The 17397-nt window shown below is 47.6% G+C and overlaps 1 protein-coding gene across 2 annotated transcripts in view; it reads left to right on the forward strand.

Annotated features, from left to right (window-relative positions):
* Window positions 1–17397, forward strand: part of raver2 (ribonucleoprotein, PTB-binding 2) — a 125930-nt gene that overhangs the window by 31506 nt on the left and 77027 nt on the right. For both annotated transcript variants that reach the window (XM_041840088.2, XM_041840089.2), the window contains exon 3: window positions 15257–15726. In XM_041840088.2, coding sequence (XP_041696022.2) covers window positions 15257–15726 — 470 coding nt within the window. The remainder of the gene's footprint in view (window positions 1–15256; window positions 15727–17397) is intronic.

Raw genomic sequence — 17397 nt, forward strand, 5'->3', positions numbered from 1 at the left:
AGAGGGGACTGTGTGAATCAGGCTTTCATGGTCGAATTGCTGCAAAGAAACCACTACTAAAATACATCAATAAGAAGAAGAGACCTGCTTGGGCCAAGAAACACGAGCAATGGACATTAGACCGGTGGAAATTTGTCCTTTGGTCTGGAGTCCAAATTTGAGATTTTTGGTTCCAACCACTGTGTCTTTGTGAGACGCGTTGTGGGTGAACGGATGATCTCTGCATGTGTATTTCCCACCGTAAAGCATGGAGGAGGAGGTGTTATGGTGTGTGGGTGCTTTGCTGGTGACACTGTCTGTGATTTATTTAGAATTCAAGGCACAATTAACCAGCATGGCTACCACAGCATTCTGCAGCGATACGCCATCCCATCTGGTTTGCGCTTAGTGGGACTATCATTTGTTTTTCCAACAGCACAATGACCCAACACACCTCCAGGCTGTGTAAGGGCTATTTTACCAAGAAGGAGAGTGATGGAGTGCTGCATCAGATGACCTGGCCTACACAATCCCCCAACCTCAACCCAATTGAGATGGTTTGGGATGAGTCAGACGGCAGAATGAAGGTAAAGCAGCCATCAAGTGCTAAGCATATTTGGGAACTCCTTCAAGACTGTTGGAAAACCATTCCAGGTGAAGCTGGTTGAGAGAATGCCAAGAGTGTGCAAAGCTGTCATCAAGGCAAAGGGTGGCTATTTGAAAAATCTCAAATATAAAATCTATTTTGATTTGTTTAACACTTTTTTGGTTACTACATGATTCCATATGTGTTATTTCATAGTTTTGATGTCTTCACTATTATTCTACAATGTAGAAAATAGTAAAAATAAAGAAAAACCCTTGAATGAGTAGCTGTGTCCAAACTTTTGACTGGTACTGTACATCATTGGTCATTACCTGTTCTCCCAACCCATTCCCATCCCCGGGAATATCAGCTGGCATTGGATAAAACCCCAGCCAGGCCAGCCATAGAGTGCTCCGGAGCGGAATTCGGAATTCCAAAGGTATGTGCGGCGTTCCGGAACTGTCCGCTGGGATGACAATGAAAGGGGTCAGCAGGGGAATCCTGGCCACACAATGGGCCTTTTGTGTGAGCCTCAAAGCTAACTGGCACAGAGCTTTGTACTTGACACAAAATGGACTACGGCCCACACAGTCCCATCAGCGACTTAATGAATGTTTGTCTCTGATGTACACTAAGCCTCTGTGGTGTATATGATCTACGTGCTGTGCAGTCATGTTCTTTTGAAATCTGGGGTTGGACCATCATTACACTTTGGCTACACTGGCCGTGCATGTGTGTCCGCCATCGCGCACATGTTGATTTTGTTTATCACCACCAGATGTGATCATTTGGGGTTAAAATCCCAAAACCAACTGTGAACCAACTGTATTAATTTGGGGACAGGTCAAAACACACATAAAACATTAATGCACATTTAGCTAGCTTGCTGTTGCTTACTAGTTCGTCCTGGGAGATAAACATTATTTTACCTGAAATGCATATGGGGCTTTTTTTTCTGGATATTTGTAGAATTTTTACCCGGAGTCATACAACATTTTGTGTTTCTCTACTCTGACGATTAATCCACAGATAAAAGGGGAATGCTATTTAGTTTGTAGTTGGTTATCTTTGATTTATCTCTCCTTGTTAATCTTTCAAGCATCCACGTGGGTTTGTATGCTCGTGAAAACCAATGAGTAGATGGGAGAGGCGGGACTTGCAGAGTCGAGCTTCTCAAATAGAACCACGTTTTATTTTAGCATTCGGCAAAGCAGACACCTGTTGACGCATGCGAGCAGTGTGGATGAAATGATTGAATAACATGTACGTGTACATTTATTTTGCGATGCTCGCGCACACAACGTGGCCGGTCTGGTTTCCCTGTTAGGATGCTTTTTATGTTTTGTTTTGGTGGGTTGTCGTCAAAGGATTCCCTAGGGAGTAGTCTTTCTACCTTCATCCTGTGTTTTCAAAGATTCACAGATTTCATTATATGACAATTTCAGTATTTCTCCAATGTTCAAGATGTTCCTTTAAATAGCGAGCTGATTATGATCACACTCTTTGTATAGGATGTTTAGGAGTCGTGTTCAGCTGTAAAGAGACAGGAGAGGAACTGTAAAGAGACAGGAAGGGGCACTGTAAAGAGACAGAAAGAGGCACTGTAAAGAGACAGGAAGAGGCACTGTAAAGAGACAGGAAGAGGCACTGTAAAGAGACAGGAAGAGGCACTGTAAAGAGACAGGAAGAGGCACTGTAAAGAGACAGAAAGAGGCACTGTAAAGAGACAGGAAGAGGCACTGTAAAGAGACAGAAAGAGGCACTGTAAAGAGACAGGAAGAGGCACTGTAAGGAGACAGGAAGAGGCACTGTAAAGAAAAGGAACAGTGTACTATGAAAGCCATTGCTTGTGTCACAAACCACTCACATCTCTGAAGAAGGAGAGCTTGTATCCTATCTGGCCTGGGCTGGTCCTTGCCATTCAAGCAAAATATTTTGTGCCCCTGCCTTTGACAAAGTGGGCACTGCTTATCAAAGAGCGGCATCAGCGCTCACCTAAAAAGCCCATATGGCACTGGTTGAGAGAAATTGTCATTGTTTTTGGGCAGAATTATCTGAGGTTTTATGTGTTGTTGTTGGAGGTATGTGTTGGTCAGTTTAGCTCAGAAAATGCAGCCCTCGTCAATCTGCCGCAATAGGTGGCTGCCTAATCCTGCCTAATGTGCGGGCCGGCCGTGTATCTGGCAGCCTCAACATCCCATTATATAACCCAATGTACTGAAGTTCCGCCTCCATCCGGTTTCTACTAGCCAATGACCTAAAGATGCTAAATGTTTACAGAACCACATCTGTTTCTGAGAGGGCAATGTTCTGACTAGCCCCTTCCCCTGTTATTGTAAAATATAAATGTGTTAAAGGCTTTAGATGTAAATTGTCGTCTCTTTTGCCACGAAGCTAAAGGCACGGACAGACCTGTAGGATTGTCGAGTGTCTGCCGGCCTAGAGTACTTAGCAAACCAATTCTACATTTTATTAGTCGCATACACATATTTAGCAGATGTTATTGCGGGTGTAGCGAAATGCTTGTTTTCCTAGCTCCAACAGTGCAGTAGTATCTAACAATTCATAACAATACACACAAATCTAAAGTGACAATACCACTTGAGACCTCTCGGCCCTGTAATTGCCCCTGAGGACAGCTGCAGGCAGATCTCTCTCTCTCTCTCTCTCTCTCTCATTTTCTCTCTCTCATTTATCTCTCTCAATTCAATTTCAATTCAATTTAAGGGCTTTATTGGCATGGGAATCATATGTTAACATTGCCAAAGCAAGTGAAGTAGATAGTAAACAAAAGTGAAATAAACAATAAATATTAACAGTAAACATTACACTCAGAAGTTCCAAAAGAATAAAGACATTTCAAATGTCATATTATGTATATATACAGTGTTGTAACAATGTGCAAATAGTTAAAGTACAAATGGGAAAATATATAAATAGAAATATGGGTTGTATTTACAATGTTGTTTGTTTTTCACTGGTTGCCCTTTTCTTGTGGCAACAGGTCACAAATCTTGCAGCTGTGATGGCACACTGTGGTTTTTCACCCAGTAGATAAGGTAGTTTATCAAAATTGTTTTTTTTTCGAATTCTTTGTGGATCGCTGTAATCTGATGGAAATATGTGTCTCTAATATGGTCATACATTTGGCAGGAGGTTAGGAAGTGCAGCTCAGTTTCCACCTCATTTTGTGGGCAGTGTGCACATAGCCTGTCTGTTCTTGAGAGCCAGGTCTGCCTACGGCGGCCTCTCTCAATAGCAAGGCTATGCTCACTGAGTCTGTGTTTCTCTCTCTCTCTCTCTCTCTCTCTCTCTCTCTCGCTCTCTCTCTCTCTCTCTCTCTCGCTCTCGCTCTCGCTCTTGCTCTCTCTCTCATGTATCTCTCTCTCTTTATCTCTCCTCTTTCTAATGTTCTGTCTCTTTCTCTCTCTCTCATTTCTCTCTCTCATTTATCTCTCTTTATCTCTCCCTCCTCTTTCTAATTTTCTGTCTCTCTCTCTCCCCAACTCTCCCTCTTGTTATTTCTGTCTCTCTTTCCCTCTCTCTCTCTGTCTCCATCGTCATCTGTCCATCTGTTCTGTGTGAGTCAGTAGCTGTAAATGTGGGCAGCTAATTGATTTGCGTCTCTATAACACTGCTCCTAGTTTCATAGTATTTGATGGAGCTGTTTTTCCAGCTCTGTTTAGACCCAGGAAATCAAACCTGAGCAGTGGCGACCCGTCATTCAGGGCAGGTGGGGCAGAGCCCCACCTGTTTTGAGCCCCACATTTAAACTTGCCTGTTTTGCATTTTATTTTGGCATTAATATGTGTCACATATCAGTTTGCAAATAAAAATAATCATTGAGTTAATAAAGCCGCATACAAACATGGTCTCTTTTTTGCTTTCTTCTGTAAGGCAGCTCCAAAATGCAGGTGTTTCAGCCTAGCTCAGTACTTTCTGTAGTGGTGGGGCAGACAGCGGAAAATACGGAGCGTAGGTGTTGGTAATGTTCTCTAGTTGCGCCGTGATTAGCTCAGTGTTCTGTCACTCATGGGGACACTACGTCACCGCCAAGTCTAAGGGTAGAGCTCGAAAATTCAAGCCCCTTGGGTGCTGCCATAGAGTTACATTAGAAGTGCCCATCCAAGAAGGCTCAATGTCATTGGCCACAGATAAAATGACGTCAAATCACGTTATATCTACAGTTGCTTTGATTGGACTGATCATGTCAACATCATACTTTCAAAATCTTAGCTAGCAGTCATCATCATGAATCAAGTGGACAATCTACTGGCAAATCCTTTTTAATCCTTGTCATATGAAGAGAAATAATGAAGATACATTTTAGATAAAACGTATCGGTGCTCATCGGCCATTAGACATAAACATTACACAACAAGTTGGAAATCGCAAATTCAACAATGAGTGGTTTGAAAGGAATCAGTGGCTAACTGCAAGCATTGCAAAGCAATCACTAGTCTGCTATTCAGTGGAGTGGCTGTGTGGTCCCGGTAGGATTGTCGAGCGATTAAGGGTCTCTTTTCCAAGTTTAAAATGATAAACATTCAACATTGGCCATGCTGTCAATGAAGCATGATTTGTGCAGCATACAAAAACAACTGTTAACTCAGAACTGCAAAAACTTGACTTGACTTCGGTGAGTTCAAGACCTCTTCACAACACCTTTCCTTGATAAACTAAAGAGCCTGTCTGTGTTTTAACTGAAGGTTAAGAAGGTCATGATGATGATGATGATGATGATGATGATGAAGGAAGTATTGGTAATGATGATGATGATGATGATGAAGGAAGTATTGGTAATGATGATGATGATGATGATGAAGGAAGTATTGGTAATGATGATGATGATGAAGTATTGGTAATGATGATGATGATGAAGGAAGTATTGGTAATTATGATGATGATGATGATGATGAAGGCAGTATTGGTAATGATGATGATGATGATGATGATGAAGGCAGTATTGGTAATGATGATGATGATGATGATGATGATGATGATGATGAATGCAGTATTGGTAATGATGATGATGATGATGATGATGAAGGAAGTAGTGGTGATGATGATGATGATGAAGGCAGTATTGGTAATGATGATGATGATGATGAAGGCAGTATTGGTAATGATGATGATGATGATGAAGGCAGTATTGGTAATGATGATGATGAGGATGAAGGCAGTATTGATAATGATGATGATGATGAAGGCAGTATTGGTAATGATGATGATGATGACGGAAGTATTGGTAATGATGATGATGATGATGATGATGATGATGATGAGGAGGAGGAGGAAGGCAGTATTGGTAATGATGATGATGATGATGATGAAGGCGGTATTGGTAATGATAGTGAGAAAACAACAGCTTTCACAGGAACACTTGGCAGTCTCACACCCAGCCCTATTGTCCCCTCTGGTGTTATCTCTACAAACAGCAGGTGTGTGTGTGAGTCTGGCTTGCACCACTGAGTCACACACAACATCCCCATCTATCCACCCACACACACACACACTGCACTGACCCTTTGCAGTGGGTTATCAGAGTCTACAGGCCTGATGCGCACAAAGACCCATGAGACCAAATTGTTGTGTGTTGCTAACCTGCCATACAGGCAATATCTGATCCTTGAGGGCAGCTGTACTGTGTGTGGGATCTCTTTACGTCATATAATTCATCATTATGTCAGACCCACTTCTGAATCCTGGATGTTTACATCACTAGCACAGTGAATACTTAAGTTTCACTTTAGTGTTCTTAACCCGTAGAGTCTCATCATAAATAACACTTCCAGAGAGTTTCTCCCTTCAGGACTCTGCCCATACACTACCAGCTTTATCATAGCCCAGGGGTCCTCAACAGACTTCATTGACATTCATACGTTCTCCATTTCACTCAGTCTATTATCAGGTCTGACCGCTGTAGCATGTCCCCCTGACCTGAGCTGTGGGTTTCCCATCACTGGCCTTAACACTGTTGACAGTCTAAATTAGAGAGCATGTGTCCTCTCAACTTCTCTAGAGTGTTACTGTGGTTCACAGACCGTATAGACAGGCTAGTTTCAGTCTCTACACGAAGGGGAAGGAAGCCGTCTCTGGTGTGATGGGGAGGGATATTTTCAGGTTGTGGTGGCATGGGCGTTAGACTCTATGGTGTGGTTCAGAGGTCTATTAGGGGACTTATGTTAACTCTAATGACATCAGACAAGCATAGAAGAGGAGGGAAGAGAGAGAGGAGGAGAATGATTGAGTTAGTGGAACATGCAGGGAGAGAAAGTGAGTGATGGAAATTATGTGGCAGGGAGGTAGGGAAGGGGGAGATGGATGGAATGATTTTCGAAGAGAGGGATGGAATGATTGCAGGGGAGAGTTATAGAGTAGTTGTGAGACAGAGGGGTGGGAAACGTACTAGTGATAGGTTGGTGGGTGCAAGAGATGGAATGATTGCAGAGGTAGAGCGAGAGGAAGGGAGTGATTGAGAGATGGAGGGTAGGGCAAGGTACTAGTCTGGTGACGGGTTGGTGAGTGAGTGAAATGGAGTGGTTGTGGTATATATACTAGAGAGAGAGAGAGATGAAGTGAAAGATGGAGAGAGAGAGGGAGAGAGATGAAGTGAAAGATGGAGAGAGAGAGATTAAGTGAAAGATGGAGATAGAAAGAGAGTGAGAGATGAAGTGAAAGATGGAGAGAAGAGAGAGAGGGAGAGGGAGAGAGAGAGGGAGGGAGGGAGAGAGGGAGAGAGGGAGGGAGGGAGGGAGAGAGAGGGAGAGAGAGGGAGAGAGAGGGAGAGAGAGAGAGGGAGAGAGAGAGAGAGAGAGAGAGCGAGAGAGAGAGAACTCCTCCCTCATTGAAATGAAGGATACATTCACCCAGCTGGAGGTAAGGCAGATGGAGCTGGAACAGCAGGTGATTACACTCCAGTCAGCACAGACCCAGACAACAGTCCAGCACAACAACACCCCCTTAACTGGACGTGGAGAGAGACAGACATGTCTGGACTGTGGTGAGACAACATCAACAGGAGAAAGAGCAGGAGAAGAACAGAGCACTAGAGGAGAGGATCAGAGTGCTGGAGGAGATGGTGAGAACAATGACGGGTGACAGAGAACAACACGTTAGAAAGCTGTCCACCCCATCAGAGAAGCCAGCAGAACAGCCCACCTCAGATCCTGACCAAAGTTTCGACACTGCAGCAGAACAGTACACACTAGACCCTGACCATAGCCTCGACATCACAGCCGGACAAACAAATGAAGAACCCCAAGCACAAGGGATCCCAACCCTGAGCACCCCCCCTGTCAGCCACCCTGATAGCCCTCCTGACGACCCCCCCACACCCACTGAGGACATACACAAGCCACAGATTGTACTCCTTATGGACTCAAACGGAGGCAGGAGAGGCTGAGAGAGGATGGGGGCTAGAGGGGCTAGAGCTGGGGGGCAGGAGAGGCTGAGAGAGGATGGGGCTAGAGGGGCTGGAGCTGGGGGGAAGGAGAGGATGGGGGCTAGAGGGGCTGGAGCTGGGGGAAGGAGAGGCTGAGAGAGGATGGGGGCTAGAGGGGCTAGAGCTGGGGGGCAGGAGAGGCTGAGAGAGGATGGGGCTAGAGGGGTTTGAGCTGGGGGGCAGGAGAGACTGAGAGAGGATGGGGCTAGAGGGGCTAGAGCTGGGGGAAGGAGAGGCTGAGAGAGGATGGGGGCTAGAGGGGGTTTGAGCTGGGGGGCAGGAGAGACTGAGAGAGGATGGGGGCTAGAGGGGTTTGAGCTGGGGGAAGGAGAGGCTGAGAGAGGATGGGGGCTAGAGGGGTTTGAGCTGGGGGAAGGAGAGGCTGAGAGAGGATGGGGGCTAGAGGGGTTTGAGCTGGGGGAAGGAGAGGCTGAGAGAGGATGGGGGCTAGAGGGGTTTGAGCTGGGGGAAGGAGAGGCTGAGAGAGGATGGGGGCTAGAGGGGCTGGAGCTGGGGGGAAGGAGAGGCTGAGAGAGGATGGGGGCTAGAGGGGTTTGAGCTGGGGGGCAGGAGAGGCTGAGAGAGGATGGGGACTGGAGGGGCTAGAGCTGGGGGAAGGAGAGACTGAGAGAGGATGGGGCTAGAGTGGTTTGAGCTGGGGGGAAGGAGAGACAGAGAGGATGGGGACTGGAACTGGGGGGAAGGAGAGGCTGAGAGAGGATGGGGGCTAGAGGGGCTGGAGCAGGGGGGCAGGAGAGGCTCAGAGAGGATGGGGGCTAGAGGGGCTGGAGCTGGGGGGCAGGAGAGGCTGAGAGAGGATGGGGGCTAGAGGGGCTGGAGCAGGGGGCAGGAGAGGCTCAGAGAGGATGGGGGCTAGAGGGGCTGGAGCTGGGGGGCAGGAGAGGCTGAGAGAGGATGGGGGCTAGAGGGGCTGGAGCTGGGGGAGGGTCAGCAGTACGTGATGGGGCTGAGTGGAGAGTGTGGGTGGGTGGTTCCTATGCAGAACACAATACTTTAGGCCAGGGTGCCTGAGGAGAGATGCGAATGAAAGTGCTGCTCTGATGATCAGTTTGTGATAACAGTGAAACGTGTTCACTCTCTCTCTCTCTCTGTTAGCTGTCAGGGAGGGAGAGCCAGAGACGTCAAGGCTACGGTGGTGGAGAGAAAACATTCATTCTTGCTGCGAAAGAGTTAGACTCGAGTTGACCTTGTTCTGTTGACACGTGTCTGTTGTGTCTCTATGTGTTTATATCCAGATTGTGTGTGTGTGTGTTCGGAGAGACAGAAGAACCCTGGCTTTGCCTATTGTGATTGCTCTTTTAATTGACGTGCTGTAAATCAGCAGGCAGGGTCTAGTTTGGGCTTCTTACGGCAACCAAAGGGATGAGAAAAAAAGTATAATCTGTGTGTGTTACAACCAAGGTCTCAACTCTTGGACTGCCCTTCTAGCTGCCTGTTGAAATCAATCTCAAATTGTATTAGTCGTATGTACGGGCTACGCATGGTATACAGTGCATTCGGAAAGTATTCAGAGTCCCTTGACTTTTTCCACATTTTGTTACGTTCCAGCCTTATTCTAAAATTGATTAAATTGTTGTTTTTTCCCCTCATCAATCTACACACAATACACAATAATGACAAAGCAAAAACAGGTTTTTAGACATTTTTGTAATAAATAAAAAAAGAAGGAAATATCAAATTTACATAAGTATTCAGGCTCTTTACTCAGTACTTTGTTGAAGCACTTTTGGCAGCGATTACAGCCTAGAGTCTTCTTGGGTATGATGCTACAAGCTTAGCACACCTGTATTTGTGGAGTTTCTCCCAGTATTCTCTGCAGATCCTCTCAAGCTCTGTCAGTGCCACTCAAGGACATTCAGAGACTTGTCCCGAAGCCACTCCTGCGTTGTCTTGGCTGTGTGCTTAGGGTTTTTGTCCTGCTGGAAGGTGAACCTTCGCCCCAGTCTGAGGTCCTGAGCACTCTGGAGCAGGTTTTCATCAAGGATCTCTCGGTACTTTGCTCCGTTCATCTTTCCCTCGATCCTGACTAATCTCCCAGTTCCTGCCGCTAAAAAACATCCCCACAGCATTATGCTGCCACCACCATCCTTCACCGTAGGGATGGTGCCAGGTTTCCTCCAGACGTGACGCTTGGCATTCAGACCAGAGAATCTTGTTTCTCATGGTCTGAGAGTCTTTAGGTGCCTTTTGGCAAACTCCAAGCAGGCTGTCATGTGCCTTTTACTGAGGAGTGGCTTCTGTCTGGTCACGCTACCATGAAGGCCTGATTGGTGGAGTGCTGCAGAGATGGTTGTCCTTCAGGACGTTTCTCCCATCTCCACAGAGGAACTCTGGAGCTCTGTCAGAGTGACCATTGGGTTCTTGGTCACCTCCCTGACTAAAGCCATTCTCCCCCAATTGCTCAGTTTGGCCAGGCGGCCAGCTCTAGGAAGAGTCTTGGTGGTTCCAAACTTCTTCCATTTAAGAATGATGGAGGCCGCTGTGTTCTTGGGGACCTTCAACGCTGCAGAATTTTTTCAGTACCCTTACCCAGATCTGTGCCTCGACACAATCCTGTCTCAGAGCTCTACGGACAATTCCTTCGACCTCATGGCTTGGTTTTTGCTCTGACATGCACTGTCAACTGTGGGACCTTATATAGACAGGTGTGTGCCTTTCCAAATCATGTCCATTCAATTGAATTTACCACAGGTGGACTCCAATCAAGTTGTAGAAACATCTCAAGGATGATCAATGGAAACAGGATGCAGCTGAGCTCAATTTCGAGTCTCATAACAAAAGGTCTGAATACTTATGTAAATAAGGTATTTCAGTTTTTTAATGAGGAAAAACAAATATTGAATCCATTTTAGAATAAGGCTGCAACGTAACAAAATGTGGAAAAAGTCAAGGGGTCTGAATACTTTCCGAATGGACGTGTATAGGGGAAGGGCAGGGGGGCAAGTGTATAAATGTAGCAGTATAATAGGAGTCTGGTAGCAGCAGTTGTGATGTGTGCTAAGGTGTGCAGAATCAGAGCAGGTGGTCAGTCCGGTTCAAGTGTTCAGCAGTCTGATGGCTTGTAGATAGAAACTGTCTCTGAGCCTATTGGTAACAGATGGTGGAAGGGAGAGAACTGGGGTGTCGCTGGGGTGTGTGGGGTCCTTGATGATGCTGCATGCCTTACTCAGGCACCATTTTGAGTAGATGTCCAGGATGGGTGGAAGAACAGTCCCACCTGCTGGGGAAGACGGCCCAGTAACCGGTCAGGACGCTCTCGATGGTGCAGCGGTAGTATTTGGAGAGGACCCGGGGTGGCATACCGAATTTCTTCAGCCGCCTTAGGAAGTAGAGACGCTGTTGCGCCTTCTTGACAAGAGTGGTGGTGTTGTTGGTCCATGACAAGTTCTCGGTGATGTGGACGAAGAGGAACTTAAAACTCCTGACTCTTTCTACTACAGTCCCGTTAATGTGGGTTGGGGCATGTTCCCATCATGTGTTACCATCTGTTGGGTACATGGAGTACAAACATGGCTCTAGTGTAGGAACAGAGAGGGTGTCATCTACAGTATGGTATTGACCGGAGCAAAGTAGGTGAGCAAAGCCCTGTGTTCTACACAATGTGTCATGTGATTTTAATTAGCGACTTCTCAAGGAAACATGGCATGTAGAATTGTAGGCTTTGAGAGGATTCCACAAAAGATTCCCTCTGTCTTTCTCTCCTTCTATCCATTCCTCTTGCCATACACAGTCCTTTCAGAAATACAGAACAATTGCTGCGTTTCGAAGCAAAGCCCTGTAATTAAGAGCCTCTTTGTATTTTGGAGAGAAACGTTTAACCTGAAACCCTGGCAGCAGCCTCTGGAGCGCCTCTGTATTATAAGATTATTGTGTAAGCTATATAAGACGCTTTGAGCTCTCCTCCCCTCCCTCTATTCCTACACTCCACTGTCTCACATGAAGAAAATATTGAGCAGCGGTGTTCCATTTAGTAAGCCACCGCTTCTTGGTGTGTTTGATGAAGGGAGAGAGAGAGAAATAAAGAGAGAATGATAAACACAGAAGGTTGAAGGTTTCAGAGAGGGCATAAAGTCTGCCTAAAACAGCATACATGCTACTTTCAGTGTAATGTTACTGTACTTACCGCAATATAACCAGATTACCGTCTCAGCTCAGAGAAATAGATCCATTATGCAGTTTGAGTATTAGAGTGTTGAGTTAATTGATTTCTGCGCAGGCGGTTGCAGGGCGGGATGGCGGGTGGCGTGTATTAATGCTTTCATGGAATGTGAAGTGGTGCACATGGAGCTGTGAGTTCTAGCAGCCGACCGGTGGGACGTGGGAGAGAGGTCCTCTCTTGTGTCATCTGACAGAACAATCCTGGAATCACATTAGTGCTCTGGGTTCAGCTCCACAGTTACATCAGCTACATCAGACATCAGTGGGATGTCTCTCAAATCATTAGTCATAACTCTACAGCACACAAATTCCTCTCCTGATAATGCCAGTATTAGTCTCTATCCTGTTGCACTTAGCACAACATTCTCAGAACACTGGAAGGGCATTAGGATAAATGCACCAGTCCTTGATAGTGTTGGCTACTCTGCTCTGCTTTAAAAGATGTCAACTGCAAGAGGCTGATAGCCATGAAAGATTTAGATATAAACTCAGCAAGAAAAGAAACTCTCACTGTCAACTGTGTTTATTTTAAGCAAACTAAACATGTGTAAATATTTGTATGAACATAACAAGATTCAACAACTGAGACATAAACTGAACAAGTTCCACAGACATGTGACTAACAGAAATTGAATAATGTGTCCCTGAACAAAGGGGGGGTCAAAATAAAAAGTAACAGTCAGTATCTGGTGTGGCCACCAGCTGCATTAAGTACTGCAGTGCATCTCCTCCTCATGGACTGCACCAGATTTGCCCGTTATTGCTGTGAGATGTTACCCCACTCTTCCACCAAGGCACCTGCTAGTTCCCAGACATTTCTGTGGGGAATGGCCCTAGCCGTCACCCTCCGATCCAATAGGTCCCAGACGTGCTCAATGGGATTGAGATCCGGGCTCTTCGCTGGCCATGGCAGAACACTGACATTCCTGTCTTGCATAAATCACGCACAGAACGAGCAGTATGGCTGGTGGCATTGTCATGCTGGAGGGTCATGTCAGGATGAGCCTGCAGGAAGGGTCCACATGAGGGAGGAGGATGTCTTCCCTGTAACGTACAGCGTTGAGATTGCCTGCAATGACAACAAGCTCAGTCCGATGATGCTGTGACACACCGCCCCAGACCATGATGGACCCTCCACCTCCAAATCGATCCCGCTCCAGAGTACAGGCCTCGGTGTAACGCTCATTCCTTCGACGATAAACGCTAATCCGACCAAAACCACGACTCGTCAGTGAAGAGCACTTTTTGCCAGTCCTGTCTGGTCCAGAGACGGTGGGTTTGTGCCCAAAGGAGACGTTGTTGCCGGTGATGTCTGGTGAGGACCTGCCTTACAACAGGCCTACAAGCCCTCAGTCCAGCCTCTCTCAGCCTATTGCGGACAGTCTGAGCACTGATGGAGGGATTGTGCGTTCCTGGTGTAACTCGGGCAGTTGTTGTTGCCATCCTGTACCTGTCCCGCAGGTGTGATGTTCGGATGTACCGATCCTGTGCAGGTGTTGTTACACGTGGTCTGCCACTGCGAGGACGATCAGCTGTCCGTCCTGTCTCCCTGTAGCGCTTTCTTAGGCGTCTCACAGTACGGACAATGCAATGTATTGCCCTGGCCACATCTGCAGTCCTCATGCCTCCTTGCAGCATGCCTAAGGCACGTTCACGCAGATGAGCAGGGACCCTGGGCATCTTTCTTTTGGTGTTTTTCAGAGTTAGTAAAAAGGCCTCTTTAGTGTCCTAAGTTTTCATAACTGTGACCTTAATTGCCTACCGTCTGTAAGCTGTTAGTGTCTTAACGACCGTTCCACAGGTGCATGTTCATTAATACGAGACCGTAGTTTCGGGCTGTTAGCATTAGTTTGAAAGGGTTCAGGTTTGATTAGCCATGTTTATTGGCCTGTGATGTTGTAAACACCTCCCCTGTCAGTGATCTAGCATGCTGTTCTGTCACTGTGTGTTTTGAAGCAGGTTAAATATGTGTGTCAGTGAATAGATTATTTCCAGGCTGCTCCCAGCTAATGTGGGTCTTTCTCTCTGTGTATCTCTGTATGTCTATGTGTGTCTCTGTGTGTCTCTGTGTTTCTCTGGCTGTGTTTCTCTGGCTGTGTCTCCTTGTTTGTGTATCTGTGTTTGTTTTTCTGTCTGGGTGTGTCTGTCTGGGTGTGTCTGTCTGGGTGTGTATGTTTCTGTACCCCTCTCCCATTCTCTGTCTCTCTGCATGTGTTTCCCACTGTGTTTGTGTGTGTGTGTGTGTGTGTGTGTCTACTGTTGTCCCTGTGTTTTTGTTTTCTCCTCTCCCTGTCTCCCTGTCCATGTCCCTGTCCCTGTCTGTGTCTCCCTGTCTCTGTGCGGCCCTATCCGTGTCCCTGTCTCCGTCCCTGTCTCTGTGCATCCCTGTCCTGTCCCTGTCTCCGTCCCTGTCTCTGTGTGTCCCTGTCCTGTCCCTGTCTCCGTCCCTGTCTCTGTGTGTCCCTGTCCTGTCCCTGTCTCCGTCCCTGTCTCTGTGTGTCCCTGTCCTGTCCCTGTCTCCGTCCCTGTCTCTGTGTGTCCCTGTCCCTGTCTCCGTCCCTGTCTCTGTGTGTCCCTGTCCTGTCCCTGTCTCCGTCCCTGTCTCTGTGCGGCCCTATCCGTGTCCCTGTCTCTGTCCCTGTCTCTGTGTATCCCTGTCCTGTCCCTGTCTCCGTCCCTGTCTCTGTGTGTCCCTGTCCTGTCCCTGTCTCCGTCCCTGTCTCTGTGCGGCCCTATCCGTGTCCCTGTCTCCGTCCCTGTCTCTGTGTGTCCCTGTCCTGTCCCTGTCTCCGTCCCTGTCTCTGTGTGTCCCTGTCCATGTCCCTGTCCCTGTCTGTGTCTCCCTGTCTCTGTGCGGCCCTATCCGTGTCCCTGTCTCTGTCCCTGTCTCTGTGTGTCCCTGTCCCTGTCTCCATCCCTGTCTCTGTGTGTCCCTGTCCTGTCCCTGTCTCCGTCCCTGTCTCTGTGTGTCCCTATCCTGTCCCTGTCTCCGTCCCTATCTCTGTGTGTCCCTGTCCATGTCCCTGTCTCCGTCCCTGTCTCTGTGTGTTCCTATCCGTGCCCTCCAGCGTTTGTGACCCTGCTGAACGGTGACCAGGCTCAGGATGCCATCCGCTCCCTCCACCAGAGCATGGTGCGCAGCCGGGACATCACGGTGCAGCTCCAGCCCACAGACAGTCTGCTCTGCCTCACCAACCTGCCCCACACCTTTACCGCCCAGCAGCTGGAGGACCTAGTCCGCTCCTACGGAAACATTGAGCGCTGCTTCCTGGTCTACAGCGAGCTCACCGGACACTCCAAGGGCTACGGCTTCGTGGAGTACATGAAGAAGGACTCAGCGTCGCGGGCGCGGTCGGAGCTGCTGGGGCGACCGCAGGGGGACCGTGCGGTCATGGTCCAATGGACAGACGTGAACCAGTTGACTGCGGGTCACCACCTCCACTCTAAGTGCCTCTGTGTGGACCGGCTGCCCCAGGAGTACGACTCAGAAGAGCTGACCCTGCTGTTCTCAGACAGATACAAGCCTGTCTTCTGCCAGGTGAGTCTGAGACGAAGGACTTGGTGTGTGTGTGTGTGTGGGCTGGAGGGGTGGGTGGTTGTGTGTGTGTGTCTGTGTGCATGTGCGTGTTCCACCCCTCCTATCTTCCATCCCTCCACCCCCCTCTCATCTACCCTCCCTCCACCTCCCTGTAACCCTCCACTCCTCCACTCCTCCCACACAGATATCAATACTCCTACATCATCAAATTCCCATGATGTTTCATAGCTGTTGCAGAGCAAGCAGGCTTTGACCTATGGTTCAGCATCGTGTGTGTATGTATTTCTGTCTGTGTGTGTTTGTGTGTGCTTGGGTGTTTGTGTGTGTGTGTTTGTGTGCGTGTGTGTTGTTAACAGATGATAAGCTATAGATCTTCTCCTACACTCTGCCATGCCCACAGTATCTGTCATAATGGTTTCTTATACAGATCCCTTAACTCACAGGTCCCATAACTCACAGATCCCATAACTCACAGATCCCTTAACTCACAGGTCCCATAACTCACAGGTCCCATAACTCACAGATCCCATAACTCACAGATCCCATAACTCACAGATCCCATAACTCACAGATCCCTTAACTCACAGGTCCCATAACTCACAGATCCCTTAACTCACAGATCCCATAACTCACAGATCCCTTAACTCACAGATCCCATAACTCACAGATCCCTTAACTCACAGATCCCATAACTCAGAGATCCCTTAACTCACAGATCCCATAACTCAGAGGACCCATAACCATAGGCTCCTTTCCTATTCTAACTGTTACCAGATACAGTCTTACTCACCTCTCTGTCTACCCTCTGTTCAACCCAATATAAAATACACATGCAGAAGGCCCTTAATTCCTCCACCCTAACCCCTCCATCCCCACCCCACCATCACACCTCTGTAGTGCACTAAGGGCCTCCCTCCACCCTAACCCCTCCATCCCCACCCCACCATCACCCCTCTGTAGTGCACTAAGGGCTCTCCTCCACCCTAACCCCTCCATCCCCACCCCACCATCACCCCTCTGTAGTGCACTAAGGGCTCTCCTCCACCCTAACCCCTCCATCCCCACCCCACCATCACCCCTCTGTAGTGCACTAAGGGCTCTCCTCCACCCCTAACCCCTCCATCCCCACCCCCACCATCACCCCTCTGTAGTGCACTAAGGGCTCTCCTCCACCCTAACCCCTCCATCCCCACCCCACCATCACCCCTCTGTAGTGCACTAAGGGCTCTCCTCCACCCTAACCCCTATGATCACCACTAGTCTGCTGCCTCTAGGGCCTTTATTATTATTCTTTGTTATTTTTTTATTTTTTTAACAAGATCAGCTTTAAACACATCTTTCTCAGTTCCTTTTCTCTTTCATGAGATACAATCAGGTGTTTGCATCAGTACTTGTTTTTGCTTTAAAAAAATAATTAGGCTTATTATTTTTAAACTAGATTAATATCATACATTCTAAGTTACATCACATTTACATTATATACAGTTGATGTCGGAAGTTTACATACACTTATCTCTCTGGGAAAAAACGGTATACTACATGAGTCATCGGTGACAGTGATAAAGCAGGGTACCTGTGAGAGGAGAAGAGTAGAGGTACAATTAGGAGGAGTTAGGAGGAGTTAGGAGGAGTTAGGAGGCGTTAGGAGGAGTTAGGAGGAGTTAGGAGGAG

The sequence above is a fragment of the Coregonus clupeaformis genome, chromosome 20 (assembly GCF_020615455.1).
Source record: "Coregonus clupeaformis isolate EN_2021a chromosome 20, ASM2061545v1, whole genome shotgun sequence".
Taxonomy (NCBI): Eukaryota; Metazoa; Chordata; class Actinopteri; order Salmoniformes; family Salmonidae; genus Coregonus; species Coregonus clupeaformis.